The 14,188-nt window shown below is 50.6% G+C and overlaps 1 protein-coding gene across 1 annotated transcript in view; it reads right to left on the bottom strand.

The window, feature by feature from the left end:
* Positions 1–1,586: 1,586 nt before the first annotated feature.
* Ppp1r12c (protein phosphatase 1 regulatory subunit 12C) overlaps positions 1,587–14,188 on the bottom strand; it is a 24,088-nt gene continuing 11,486 nt past the window's right edge. The window contains exons 5-23 of the mRNA XM_005369374.2: positions 11,850–12,009; positions 6,701–6,845; positions 6,543–6,617; positions 5,545–5,618; positions 5,342–5,469; positions 5,155–5,228; positions 4,747–4,899; positions 4,597–4,664; positions 4,001–4,132; positions 3,736–3,826; positions 3,549–3,632; positions 3,416–3,476; positions 3,178–3,263; positions 3,048–3,088; positions 2,866–2,968; positions 2,660–2,764; positions 2,442–2,492; positions 2,309–2,359; positions 1,587–2,230 (exon numbers count right to left, since the gene is read on the bottom strand). Coding sequence (XP_005369431.1) covers positions 2,144–2,230; positions 2,309–2,359; positions 2,442–2,492; positions 2,660–2,764; positions 2,866–2,968; positions 3,048–3,088; positions 3,178–3,263; positions 3,416–3,476; positions 3,549–3,632; positions 3,736–3,826; positions 4,001–4,132; positions 4,597–4,664; positions 4,747–4,899; positions 5,155–5,228; positions 5,342–5,469; positions 5,545–5,618; positions 6,543–6,617; positions 6,701–6,845; positions 11,850–12,009 — 1,769 coding nt within the window. The 3' untranslated portion in view covers positions 1,587–2,143. The remainder of the gene's footprint in view (positions 2,231–2,308; positions 2,360–2,441; positions 2,493–2,659; positions 2,765–2,865; positions 2,969–3,047; positions 3,089–3,177; positions 3,264–3,415; positions 3,477–3,548; positions 3,633–3,735; positions 3,827–4,000; positions 4,133–4,596; positions 4,665–4,746; positions 4,900–5,154; positions 5,229–5,341; positions 5,470–5,544; positions 5,619–6,542; positions 6,618–6,700; positions 6,846–11,849; positions 12,010–14,188) is intronic.

The following is a 14,188-nucleotide window of genomic DNA, read 5'->3' as shown; positions in this document are numbered from 1 at the left end:
AGCCTTAGGCCAACAAGTTCCCTGGGCCCCTTTTCTTCTGGAACATGAGCCACTACAGATCTCCAATACGCCTTCCCTGTCTATTCTCCTGGTACATGGGAGAAACCCTAACTCCAGCATGACAGCTGATGGCTTATGACCCCGCTGGGCTCAAGGCACCTTTCCTCTCTCTTCAGGACTCAAGGCACTGGTTCATGCTGTTGTTGGCTCTGCCAGAGAATCCTGGCCCTATGGAGTCTGATCACTGCCTGGGACTCCATTTCTTATGTCAGGGTTGGTTGGTTTTGTTGGAGACAGTATATATATAGCCCCAAGTTCTCAATCCTCCTGTTTCAATTTCCTGGATGCTGGGATTGTCAGGTACCCTGCTGCCACCCTCTTTTCTAATAGAGAAACCAAAAAATGCAAGCAGTTGCCCAAACTATTTTGAATTCCTGCAGTGAGCTCCCAGGCTGCAGGCTGAAATGCAGGCAGGAACCAGCGGGCTTGCTGGACCATCAGGTGCCTGTGGCTCACTGTGGTCTGATCCCGGCTTTCACCATTTGTGGATCACCTTGTCCAGTCTCCTCCAGGCTACAGCCAGCTAGGGGAAGCTGTTACAGCTCAAGTTGGAACCCCCACCCCAGAGCTCTCGTTCTTAGCAGAGCCAAGATCCTGTACAGAGCCATCACCTCTGCTTCCTCCCTTCAGTCACAAGTTTCCTTGGGCACCAAAGCATGCCAGGCCTACTATACCCCATGCTGCACATGTGGTTCTCAGCATGCAAACATGCTTCCTTCAGATACATGGCTCACTCTGCCGCCTTCTAGTATCTGTGCAGCTTGTCGTTTTGCCTACTTTTGATTACTATCATAAATACCACACACATACACACCAGATACACATATACCACACATGTGCCTGACATACCACACGCACATACACCATATAACCAACGCCCCACATCAGCCATATCATGCACTACACACACAATCTACACCACACACCACATATACACAGTCCATATCAGACAACATACACCACACACACACTACCCTCTCCCCCTTCTGCCTTCTCCCCAGCACTACAGCTGAAATCCACACATTGGCTACCTCCCTCCTATGGCGCACTGGCTGGTAGATGGAGCTGTTCACTCCGGCGACACTAGCAGGCAGAACTGAGCCTGGCTGGTAGCAGCCCATTCCTGACTCTAAGGATGGAGGTACAATCCATTGCAAGACTGGCTCCTGGCTCTGTTCTAGTCACTGTGGCTGCAAAGGACTACTTACCATCACTCCTTTCCCAGAGAAGCTAAACTTGCAGAGTTCTCTATGTGGCTCGTCCTACATTTTCAATGCTGGCCACAGACTCCACTAATTTCCCAGGAACCAAGAGTAAATATGAGCGCTATCAGAGAGCCACAGACTTCGTCTGACTCTTCTCACCCTATCTCCAGCAGCTCACTTTAGCAAGGTGCCCTCCCCATACCTGTGAGCAAGCTCCCAGTCATCCACTGGACCCCATCCAAATGGACGAGCGGTTTAAGTCAGCTAGCCAGAGCATACAAGCCAGAAACAGTGCCCCACACCCAGCGGTAGACAAGTCACTGAGTGGCAATGTCACGACTTTATTTGTGGTGCCTGTGCTTTGTCTCAAAAATACCTTCTCCCCCTCCCCAGACAACGGGTGGGAAGGAGGCAGCAAAAATAGAAGACATCCCTCCCTATTGCACATGGACCCTATATACAGGCCCACCTGGCAGAGGCCCGTGGGACTCTTGGCACATTCCTGGATCCCTGCAGGGGAGGGGGAGAGGTGCTGGGTAGCATCACACGTGAGGTGGGACCCCGGGGCAGCCACTCTGCTCCTGGATACTGATCCTGTGTTTCTTGGTCCTTGCTTCTTTCTTGGTCCCATTTCTGGTGCCTGCCTACTCTCAGCAACATCTCCCTACCTGGCTCAGCCTCCCACCTCCATCCTGGCCTCAGAGGGCCCCCCTTGATTCTTGGGGACTCTGTGCTTTCCTCCCGGTTCTGAGGTCCCGAGAGGAGGTTATGGCTTCTCAGCAACTTCCCCCGGAGCCCTGTCACTCATGTTCACTCGGGGGAAGGGGTGCGCGTGTCAAAAGCAGCTGTATAAATATAGTGCAGGAACTCCTCCGGAGTCACTTGGAGAGTTTGCTAATGACGCGGATCAGTGCTGCATTCTCATCCTTGAGCCGCTGGTTGTCAGCCCGGAGGTCGGACAGGGCCTAGGGTACAGAGCGGAGTCAGCTGGGTAGTGCTAGGCAGGTTGGCTCTGGCCACTGCCCATCACAAGCCCCAGTCACCTTCAGCTCCTCCTCCAGCTCAGCTGCCTTGCGCTCCAAGGCCCTGCGCTCCTGCAAGGAATGGGGCTGTTCAGAAGCAGGGGGCAGGGCAAGGCCAAGACACAGTGGGCCCACCCCAGCAGCCCAAACTCACGAATCTCTCCAGCTCCAGGAGCGCAGGTCTCTCAGCAAAACGTTCTTGCCTCTGGTGAGGACAAAAAGGACTGGGTGTCACCTCGCACCCCTAGTCCAGTCTGAGCCCCGTCCGCGGGGGAGTAACCCTCCAACCAGCCAGGGCCAGGTCCCTTGCAACTGGAGCTCTGTCTCTCGCTGTACCCAACACAGTTGGTTCTTAGGTCTCAGCATCTGTACCTGCGTGGCCCGCTCCAGCTCCACCTTGAGCTGCGCCAACTTCAGGGTGGTCTCTGTCAGGGCCTCACGAAGCCGTTCATTCTCCCTTCGAAGCTCCATGTACAACTGGGAACACAGAGCAATCAGGCAGGCTTAGAAGGGCCAGGTGTGGGCCATCAGCAGAAGCCACAACATGGCAGGGTAGGGCATGAGGTGGGATGCTGCACCTTCCGGAAGCTTCCATCAGGCTCTTCATGTTCCTGCTTGGATTCTGGATTGAGGTCTCTCTGCGAACGCTGCCTGCGGGCAGTGGAGCCGCCATCCACAGTGCTGGACAGAAACTACAGGTCTTAGGAACCAGGCCCTGCCGGAGAGCCCGGCTCCAGCCCGCATGCATGACCCAACCTACCTACACTCCAGGCTCCTCTCTGCTGGCCCCGCCTCTTCCCCCTGCAGAAGAGCCCTGAGAGTTCAGTCTCCATCCAATGTCCAGGCCTGCCCTCCCTCCTGCCTGCCCACCCTCCACACAGCATCCTCACCTCTGCTGGCCCCCTTCGCTCATGGCCAACCTTTCGGTGCTCCCTGGCCGCCTGCGGTCCCTGGCCCTGCCCGTCGGGCGCCTCTGCTAGGGAATCAGCGGTAATCAGCCCAGACACCACTACAAGGGCCCTTGTCTACTGTGCAGGAAACCTGACTTAGCCCCCAGTTAACAAAAAGACTTCATGGGAGAGATAGGATGGCTCCCTGGGGACCAATTTCCCAGATAGCAGACCTCACCTCTCTGGGCAGGGCCCTCAGCATTCTCCACGCCAGGGACCCGAGGTCTCCGAGAAGGGTCCTGCCAGGGAGGAGCACAGTCAGAAACAGGGAGATGGGTTCCACCAGCCCCACTTCACCTGACCCTGCTCACCAGGCTGGACGGGACAGGCTGATCTGGCTCAGGGGCCTTCCCTGCAACCTTCTCTGCTTCCTTCAAGTCTGTCAAGGTCACACCCTAGCAGAAAGAACATGGTCAGGGAAAAGGGCCTAGACTTTTGACAGGGCTCAAGTTCAGGTCCCCAGCCTCCTCCCTCAGACCCAGGAGCACAGACCCACACCTGTGTGGACCTCCGAGACTGTCGCATAAGGCGGGAGCGAGCCTTCCGCTGAGACTCGGATTCTTCATCACGCACAGGCATCTGGTAGGACCTATGTGGAGAAGCCTGAACTCAAGAGACTGCCCCTTGAGTGCTGTCACTCTGTGAAATGCATCTTAGAAGGGTGCACATTCTGGCAGAGAGCATTTCAACTGGCCAAACAGGATCCCAGGGGAGCCCACACACAACACTGCTGTCTCAGTGCGGCCTTCCCCTAGTCTCTTACCTCCGACGATCCCTAGAGTCAGTTAGGGGCGCTGCAGAGGCTGTGAGGACATTTGGCTTCACTGGGGATCCAGGCTCCCTCCTGGAGGGTGGAGCAGACTGATCCAAAGAAGGAGGCGTGGCAGCCTCACACCTGTAAGGGTTCATTCATCACCAAATAGTCCTCAGGCCTGCATTCTGTGCCAGGCATGGGAGGAACCACAGAGAGTAAACCAACCATGGCCGCTGATGAGTCATTTCTGAGCAAAACACATATAAAACAAACAACAGCCAAAAAGGCAAGTGTGGAGCATGGGGAGAGAAGGTGCTTGGAGAAAAGAAAGAGAATAAGCCAGGTACATGTACTGAGTCCATGTTAGCACAGCAGTCCCACTGGGCCTGGGAGAAAAGGGACATACAAGCTGACGTGAAGAAGGAAAATCCCAAGCCAGCTCTAAGGACTCAACAGGAAGAACAAAAGCCCTGAGGCAGTCGGAGCACAGTGGCCTGGGAGTTTTACAGTAAGCATTTATTTGATGCACCCTAAGGACTTTCTCAGGATCTCAAATTCCAGGATAGCACCAGACCTGTCCCCCTGCCCCAGCCCCTGGTACTTACAGGGTAGAGGGCTCTGGCACTTTCTGGGCAGGGGTAGGGGTTATTCTGGCAAGACGGGGCTCCCTGGCCTGTGGGCACAGGAGAGAAACAAAGGAGGTACTCTCTGCCCCAAGGCAGGAGCCTGGATCCCACACACTTCACAACACCTACCTGAGAGGAGGCCTTTTCAAGGAGGGAAGAGGAAGCTGAACGCTGCAGACCAAGAACTCCCTCTGTAGCCCTCCTTTCTGAGGGACCCAGAGCACCAGAGCTCCCTGTCTTCTGGAGACCAAAGCGCCTGGAGAAGGGAGCCTCTTCTGGCATCTGGGAGAGGAAGAAGGTCTTCATTACTGAGCAAAGGTTTGACCCAGCTCCTCAGAGCCCAAGAGTATATTATATATAGCTCCAGGAGAACTACCATAAGTCACAGCCAGAGCAGGTGCCACCAAAAAAATAGCTTTGTTCACAAGGACCTAGGAGCCAAGTCAAAAGGCCACCTTCCTGAGTGGAGGTGGAAGTGTTTACCGTATTCCACCCACTGCCCCAAAGCTCACATCAGCTCAGGCTGGTCAGACTCACCACAGGGCTCTTGGGGCTGGAGGACACAGGGGAAGACACTCCATTGAGGGCTCTTGGTTCCACGGGTGGATGATCTATGTGCAGAACAGAAAGGGACTGTCACAAGAGATGCCAGTCGCCTCTACTTGGGGCCTCAGAAGTCCAGGCCCATACTCCTTCCTTAGACCCAGGGGTCTGGTATCCCTACCAGCTGGGGCTTCTTCTCCCTCATCCTCATCCCGAATAAGGGGGCCCCCTGCCCCACCAGGCCGGCGCTCCTTCGACAGATCCTGTAGGGAGATTTTCTCACGGCTGCTCAAACGACATACAGAGCTCCTAGGGGAAAGACAGGGTGTCCATGTCCAAGTCTGGTGGCGAGTCCAACCCACCCCAAGCCCAGGCATTTCTCACCTTCTGTGCTTGCTGTTTGAGGGCACCTGTGGTTCTTGACCTTGGCTCTGAGAGGCTTCCTTTTGGTTCCGAAGCTACAAGGAGGGAAGGGGGTAACTGGGGGTAAGGCAGAGAGCACAATCCCTCCTGTATCTCCTAGCCGGGAATCCCGTGCCACCTCTCCACCTTGAGGGCCATCACGCATAACTGGGCTAGCTACACTTTATGCAGGGTCCTGCGAACATGGAGGACTCAGTATCCTTACAACACATTGTATCCGGGGCCTGTTCAAGCTCTCTTAAGTTTGGTCTCATCCAGCTGTCACTGGCCTCCAATCTTACTCCCAGAGGAATTCTTCTACTTCCCAGAAGCCAGCAACTTACTCAGACCTCCTCCCGACCCTTCGGCACATCTAAGATGCTAGTCAACTCTTGGCAGCGCAGGCCAGGGCAGGTGGCTCTTTATGGTTATCACAGGCAGCTCTCAGTCCGATGACAATGGCCACTGTCCAAGACTAAAGAGGCCGCTGTCATAACCCCGCGACTTGTCACAGCAGCACTCCACCAGGAATGCCACTTGCTCATGCTGTCCTTGCATCTCAGTATGCCACGGGCACAGTTCTGGAGAATGTTCCCAGTGGTTCTTCCTGGCTGGCTCCCACAATGCCTGGGCCACCTCACTAGATAAAGCACTTCTAGCTCAGGCCATCTGCTTGGGGCCCACATCCACGATCCCTTCACTCTCCATTTTCCTAGCAAAAGTGCTAACTAGAAACAGTGTTGCGGGTGGGGGGAGTTCAACCTCTGTCACACACACACTGTCTCCCTAATGAGCAGGCAGGGAACTGGACACAGCCTCACCTCCTCCAGATATGGAGGTGCCCCTGTTCATAGCTCTGCAGCAGAGCTGGGCTACCAGGTGGGAACAGCAGGTCCCAGGACTGAGGGTGTCAGTCCTCCCAGTTACTGTTCCCTCCCTAGAGATGCCAAGTAAAGAGGCAAACTAGAATGGAGACTCACGTCCTCCTGTTTCTGGGCCAGCTCCTCCAAAAGGTTCATCACTTCTTCATCAGCCAGGTCACAGGGACGCTGCCCCTGAGTAGGGAAGGGGTGGGTGATGATGATGTCCAGCTTTCTCCCCTGCCCTGCCCTGCCCCACCATCTGACATGGCCCTCACCGCATGGGTCAGCGAATCCATGCCCCCACCATGCTCAGCCAGAAGACGGCAGGCGTCCTCCACACCCCAGTGGGCTGCTGCATGCAAAGGTGTCCAGCCATCTCCATCCCGGAGCTCAGTGTCGTAGCCAGCTTGGAGTAGCAGCCTAAGGGCCAGGGAGGCTGGGGTCAAGTGTCAAACTAAGCCAATGGCTGATTTCAAATTCTGTTCTGTGGCTAAAGTATTACTGATCAGTATTCAAACATCACTCGATTTGCTGGCAACCAGCCCTGCCCCAAGCTCCCCTGTACAACCAAGCCCTCCCTTGGACCAGCAGCTACAAGCAAACCTGCAAAGGTTCCTTGTACCACAGGGATCCCACTCTTCCAGCCCCCCAGGTTAGAGGACTTAGGGCAGTGGTGAGAGGTGACAAGCTAGGTACAAGACTCCCCCACTAACCCAAGCCCATGAAGAGAATGTGACCCCTCCCCCAAGGGACTGTAGTTCTGGAGCCACACTGTTTTAGAATACTGGCTCTCAACAGTGACAAGCACCACACAAAGACACACATGTACACACCCTCTCCACAATCGTAAACATCATCACTGGAGTCCTAACTTACAGGCAGAAAGAACAGTAGCATCAGTGGGCGGGGGCTGGAGAGGCTGCTATACCTCTGTGGTAGGCAGCCCTACTACACAATGATAAGATCCAAAACATCAGAATGCTGGAGCAGGGCAAGCCTGGCTTAGCCAATGACTTTCCAGAAAGCTACAACCTGGGAGCTCTATGAACTCAGCATGGGGCACAGCCTCTTTTGAAAAAAATGTAGTGGGATTCTGTATCAATGAGGAAGGCCTCAAGCAGAGGGAGGCAGAGACGCTTGACAGACTGCAGAGCACTAGGAGTCCCGCCTTCCTCACATTACCCAAGATCCCCCACCCTCTTGTCCCAGGGCATGCTGGGTTTCTTCCTATATTCCCGCATGCTGGGTTTCTGGCTAGGTACTAGCTATACTCCCCTTCGGGTCAGTATCTTACGAGCCCAAGCATGCCACCCAGTCACGCCCTCTAATCCATCAGCACTTCCTCACCCAGCAGTTCTGCCAGAAGACTCTCTCTATTGCGTGCTATTTATATCCTCCCAGGGCCAAAGTTTTCTTCTGATAAACTTGGTTTTATTTACTATTACTGTGTACGCGTCTGTGTGTGATGTGATTAATGCGAGCACACGTGTCGCAGCATGTACCAAGATCAGAGGACATATTCAGGGGTTGGTTTTCTCCTTCCACCACCAGTCCCAGGACCTAATGCAACACTTCTACCCCTGAGCTATCTCACTGTCTAGAAGCTAAGGCTTTCATCGGGACCTGATAGTCCCCAGGAGACTTGTGGCAATGTCCACAGTCATGGCACAACTGGGTCAGAGGTGCTGCAAGGGACAGGACAGCCAACAGAATAGAATGGCGCAGCCCATCTTGTCTCTCTGGTTGGCTGTGGTGGGTACACATCTGAAATGCTACAACAGCTAAGTGGATGGGAAGTTTGAGACCACCAGGAAGCTAGCATCTAACAGACATCAAGTAAATATTTACCTCTACTTCAATGAGGAGAATAACTTTTAATAGTCAGAAATAATAAATAACCGTAAATTAAGGAAAAAGAGAAAAGTAAACACAAACTCACACAAAGGGGCTATCATAAAATTACAAAATTCAGTATGATGGCTCACACCAGCATGCAGAGGCTGAGGCAGAAGGACAGCTATAAATGCAAGGCAGGGTAGGTTATATATCGAGTACCAGGCTAGTCAGGATTATATAGCAAGACCGTATCTCTCAATTAAAAATGAAAGAAGAAGTAACAGGGAAAATAGGCAAGCATGGTGGCTCTCACCTCTAAATCTCAGAGGGAGGTGAAGGAACAAAGATTAGAAATTCAAGACTAATGAATTAGTGGCTATCCTTGCCCAACATGAAGTATTGACTGAAAAGACTAAATAAACAAACACAAACATTGTCATCAGTGAATTATTTTTCCAGGAGTGGAACTGGAACCCAGAAGTACGCTAGGCAAGTGCTCTACCCCTAAGTCACCTCCCAGTCCCTCCCGGTGGACTCAGAGAAGCATTGATGGTCTGAGCCCACAGACCCAGTGCTTCAGTTCTGTGACAAGAGAATGAGGCTGTCCACAAGTATTGACTTACTTTCTCTACTTCCTAGCCCCTGGGAACTGTGGAGATGGCTCAGGGCAAAGCATTTAAGCACAAGGAAAGGAGTTCTGATTACCAGGATCCACTTAAAATCGGAGTGGATAGCTGTTTTATAAAATTTGACATTGGGACTAGAGAGATGGCTCTGCTCTTCCAGAGAACCTGGGTTCAATTCCCAGCACCCACATGGCAGCTCAAGACTGTCTGTAACTCGAGTTCCAGGAGTTCCAATACCCTTACACAGACACCTATATATAGGTACATAAAAAAATACAAAAAAAAAAGACATCATGAAAATTGCAGGCATATGGATGGAACAAGAAAAAAAATCATCCTGAGTAAGGTAACCCAGACCCAGAAAGACAAGCATAGTACGCACTCACTCGTACGTGGATAGTAGCTGTTAAGTAGAGGGCAATCATGCTACAATCCACAGACACAGAGAGGCTAAGTAACAAGGAAGGGTCAAGGGCGGGATGCATGGAATTCCCTGGGAAGGGGAAATAGAAGGGATTTTCCTCATAACAAAAAGGGGAGCATGGGGATGGGAACAGGAGAGATCAAGCAGGGGATGGGGTGGAGGGAGAGTACTGGGAGAGACGACACTTTGGGGGTGAGATGGAAACCTAGTGCAGTGGAAAACCCCAGAATCTATGATGGTGAACCTAGCAATGGAGGACACAGAACCTGAACCGGATGTTTTCTATAACCAAGCAAGGCTTCTAGTAGTGGGACTGGGACATCAACCCAGCCATAAAACTTTTGACCTACAATTTGTCCTGCCTTCAAGATATGCTGGGGTAATGGTGACACAGAACTTGTGGGCGTGGCCAATCAAAGACTGGTCCAACTTGAGGCCCATGCCACAAGAGGGAGCCTTGATGGTCAGGAACCAGAGGCTGGATAGCCAGAGACCTAGGGTAGAACCAAATACAACTGGAAAAAATAAATAAACAAAAAGTCAATGAAATGATTCCTAATGCTATTCTGCTATACTCATAGATCTGAGCCTAGCCCAATCTTTATCAGAGAGGCTTCCTCCAGCAGCTGATGGGAGCAGATGCAGAGACCCACAGCTCAGGGAACCCCACATAAGAGGGAAGGATTAGGGAGCCAGAGGGTTGGAGGACATCAAAACATGACCCACAGAATCAACTAAACATGGCTCACAGGTGCTCACAGAGACCGAAGTAACAATCAGGGGTCCTATAGGAGCCTGCACTAAGTCCTCTGTATATATGTTAAGGTTGTTAAGCTTGGTGTTCTTGTGGGACTCCTAATGGTGGGAGTGGGGGTGTCTCTGATTCTTGTGCCTATTCTTGGGACCCTTTTCCTCCTACTGGGTTGCCTCATCCAACCTTGATATAAGGGTTTGTGCATAACCTGGTCTTACTGTAACTTGTTATGCTGTGTTTGGCTGATAGCCGGAGATGCCTGCTCTTTTATGAAGGGAAACAGAGGAGTGGATCTGGGGGAAAGGAGGAGGTAAAGGTGAACTGAACAGAGTAGTGGGAGGGGAAACTGTAGTAGGGATGTATAATGAGAGAAAAACAATTAAAAAAATAAAAAATAAAGACTGAATGCACATGGCAGAGACAGGAAAACCTCAGAGGGAGACAGCTAGCTAAACTTGCCAAAAAGGTAGGCTCAGGAATCAGCCAGAGACCCTGCCTCAATATATAAGGTGAAGAGAAACTAGAGAAGATATTACATGTCAACCTCGGGCTTCTACACATACAAGTACCTAAACACATGCATGCATATACACTATACAACCATTAGCCAGACATACAACTGTGTGAAAACAAACCTAGTCTTCCTTATAGCTAGCAATTGTTAATAATGAGAATTGGGTAAGTGGAACACAGGCATTAAGTGATGCAAAAACTTGTGGAATGGGGCTGGAGAGATGGCTCAGTGGTTAAGAGCACTGCCTGCTCTTCCAAAGGTCCTGAGTTCAATTCCCGGCAACCACATGGAGGCTCACAACCATCTGTAATGAGGTCTGGTGCCCTCTTCTGGCCTGCAGGCATACACACAGACAGAATATTGTATACATAATAAATAAATAAATATTTAAAAAAAAAAACTTGTGGAATGTTCTCTTGACAAGGAACAAGACACTTGCTCCCTTTGCCTCTGCTTCCCGCTGACTTGGGATGTAGATGCAATGTGGCAGACCACATCCTGAAGTGGGTGGCATGGCTGGAGCCGAGTGCAGCTTCTGCTCTTAGATGCTTAGGGCATCCTGTCCCCAAAAGGGGTGGGCTCAGAGCTCAGCCTTAGACTTGGGACTCATACTGACAACACAGAGGCTGAAGCCCCTCCCTCAGGAGCAGAACTACACAGACAGCCTGTAAGTCTGGGGGTGGTAGGTCTTAAATCCTGCCTGAGAAAAACCTGCCGACAACTTTACCAGTACAGAAAGCAGAAAGACAGGGGGGTTCATCTTAATTACATTTGGGGTTTTGGTTTTTACAACAGGATCGCAATATACAGCACTAGCCTCATATGCACAGCAAGATGTAGACAAATCTAGCCTGAAATTCCAGTAATACTCCTGCCTCTGCTTCTCAGGTGTTGTGATTACACATGTACAAGACCATATCAAGCATACACACATATACACAGTTCTTGCTAGGTAGCCAAGGCTAGCGTAGAACGCACAGCAATCATGCCTTGACCTCCAAAACACAGAAATTAAAGACATATACCACCATGACTAGCTTTGTGGTGTTTTTTAAAGACTGATTTTTATTTTTATGTGTATGAATGTTTTGCCTATATGCATGTTTGCATACAAACACACAGAGAGATAAACAAGTATCATCTTTAAACCTCTTGAGCACAGCTAGGGAGAGGGAAATACTCTTGGCGTTAGGTATACAAACTAGAAGAAGAAAAGGACAAAATCCCCAAAAGCTTCAAGACACAAAACAATCACTCTGACTTCACTCACCTCATCACCTCGATATAGCCCTTGGCAGCTGCCACATGCAGGGCAGAGGCCCCGGTCCGGGGGTGCCGGGCCTCTGGCATGGCACCCCCATTCAGCCAGCACCTTGTGTCATGAAGCAGCAATTCTTCCTCAGCCCGCTTGGCTGCCTCGACATCCACACCTAGGAGAATTGAGAGGTGACAGGTGGACTCACACAGGGCGGTCTAGGAAACCCCGGCTACAGTCTCAACTAGTCACAGTCTTTTTTTTTTTTTAAGAGAAAACCTCATTTCCTGAGCAAACCCCGCACCTTACTCCATCTAAGTTTTCCTCTGCCTCCTGCTATAATCTATAACCCAGCACCTTCACACACTGTCACTACTGGCATCTTTTCCTTTCCAAGTGTGATTAAACCAAACAAAACTTCACTGTATGTGTGGTGGTTCATGCCTCTGCTTCCAGTTTCAGTCTGAGCACAATGATTGCCATCAATCTGAGCTACATAATTAAGGGGTTTTTTTTTATAATTTCATTTGTTTTTTGTTTTTTGTTTTTTTAAAAAAACCAGCCAGGCAGTGGTGGCGCACACCTTTAATCCCAGCATTCGGGAGGCTGAGGCAGGCAGATGTCTGTGAGTTTGAGGCCAGTCTGGTCTACAAGAGCTAGCTCCAGAACAGGCTCCAAAGCTGCAGAGAAACCCTGTCTCAAAAAAAAAAAAAAAGAAAAAAGAAGAAAACAAACTATCTTTTTTTCATTATACATACCAATCCAAATTCTCACTCCCTCCCACCATCTCCTCCACTTACCCCTCTTACCCCCCATCCACTCCTCAGAGAGAGTAAGGTACATTGCTTTGGGGAAGGTCCAAGGCTCTCCCTATCTAGGCTGAGCAAGGTATCCATCCAAAGAGAACTCCCAAAAATCCAGTACAAACAGTAGGGATAAATCTTGGTGCCACTGCCAGTGGCCCCTCAGTCTGCCCTAGCCATGCAACTGCCATTATGGGGCTATCAAGAAACCTGGTTCTAGAGAAATTCCCAGGAATCCACAAAGATGACCCCAGCTAAGACCCTAAGCAATACATAGTAAATTTCAAGCCAACTTGGACTAGAGAGTCAGATTCTGTCTTTGAAAACAATAACAATTAAAAACACAACAGCTGCTGATAGGCAGTGGTGGCGCACACCTTTAATCCCAGCACTCAGAGGCAGAGGCAGGCAGATCTCTGTGAGTTCGAGGCCAGCTTGGTCTACAGAGTAAGTTTCAGGTCAGAGCTGTTATTCAGAGAAACCCTGTCTCTAAAAACCACACACACAAAGTTACACACCACACCTATATTCTCAGCACTCAAGAGGCTGAGGCAGGATTGCTTCAAGTTCAAGGTCAGCCTGGGCTGCATAGACCCTGTCTCAAACATCAAAACATAAAGCCAGGCAGCCTAGCTGAGGTTGAACCCCTATCCAAAAACACCATCCCTCACTGTGATCTTCATTCCTTTGAGTACTATGAACTCACTGAGATCACAGCAAAATGGTCTCTGCTGAAGAATGCTCTGTTTTCTCCTGGGAAGGTTATTAGTGCCTATGTTTTTACGATTGTGAAACTTTTTCACTTCCCAAAGTTCCTCAGAGTTGAGCTGTTGTACACAATAGCGGGCAGCCAATGTGGATCCACCAGGCACTCGAAACTGAGATGGGCTGTGAATGTAAAGTATATTTGGAATTTCAAAATACAGGAAAACGTAAGGGCACTCATGAACAGTTGTTTTACAACTTTATTTTGAGCACACAAGGCATGGCAGCGTGGCCAGAGTACATTTCTCAGGAGTCAGTTCTTACCTCCCACCTTGCTGAGGGAGGGCCTCTCGATTCTGCTGTTGTGCTGTGTACTCTAGGCCACTGGGCCTGCCTCGCTCTAGGACCTGGGAGTACAGATGTGCCCAGTGCCAACTGCTTTTTACAAAGGTTCTAGAGATGGAAACTTGGGTGCATCTAACATCTTTACTGAGCTATCTCCCCAGTTCCCCTTACTGTTTTGACTGCGCCTAATTTGAATACTGGGTTTGTTTCTTGTTTTGGTGCACGCACTTGTGTATATCTATGTGTGTGAGAGAGAGGGACAGAGAGACTTACATATCCCAGAGTGTGTGTGTGTGTGTGTGTGTGTGGAGAGAGAGAGAGAGAGAGAGAGAGAGAGAGAGAGAGAGACAGAGACTTACTTACATATCCCAGAGTGTGTGTGTATGTGTGAGAGAGACAGATTTACATATCCCAGTGTGTGTGTGAGAGAGAGGGACAGAGAGACTTACATATCCCAGAGTGTGTGTGTGTGTGTGTGTGTGTGTGTGTGTGTGTGTGTGT

The sequence above is a fragment of the Microtus ochrogaster genome, unplaced genomic scaffold (assembly GCF_000317375.1).
Source record: "Microtus ochrogaster isolate Prairie Vole_2 unplaced genomic scaffold, MicOch1.0 UNK47, whole genome shotgun sequence".
Taxonomy (NCBI): domain Eukaryota; kingdom Metazoa; phylum Chordata; class Mammalia; order Rodentia; family Cricetidae; genus Microtus; species Microtus ochrogaster.
The sequence above is the reverse complement of the archived record's forward strand: the minus strand, read 5'-3'. Positions and strand labels throughout refer to the sequence as shown.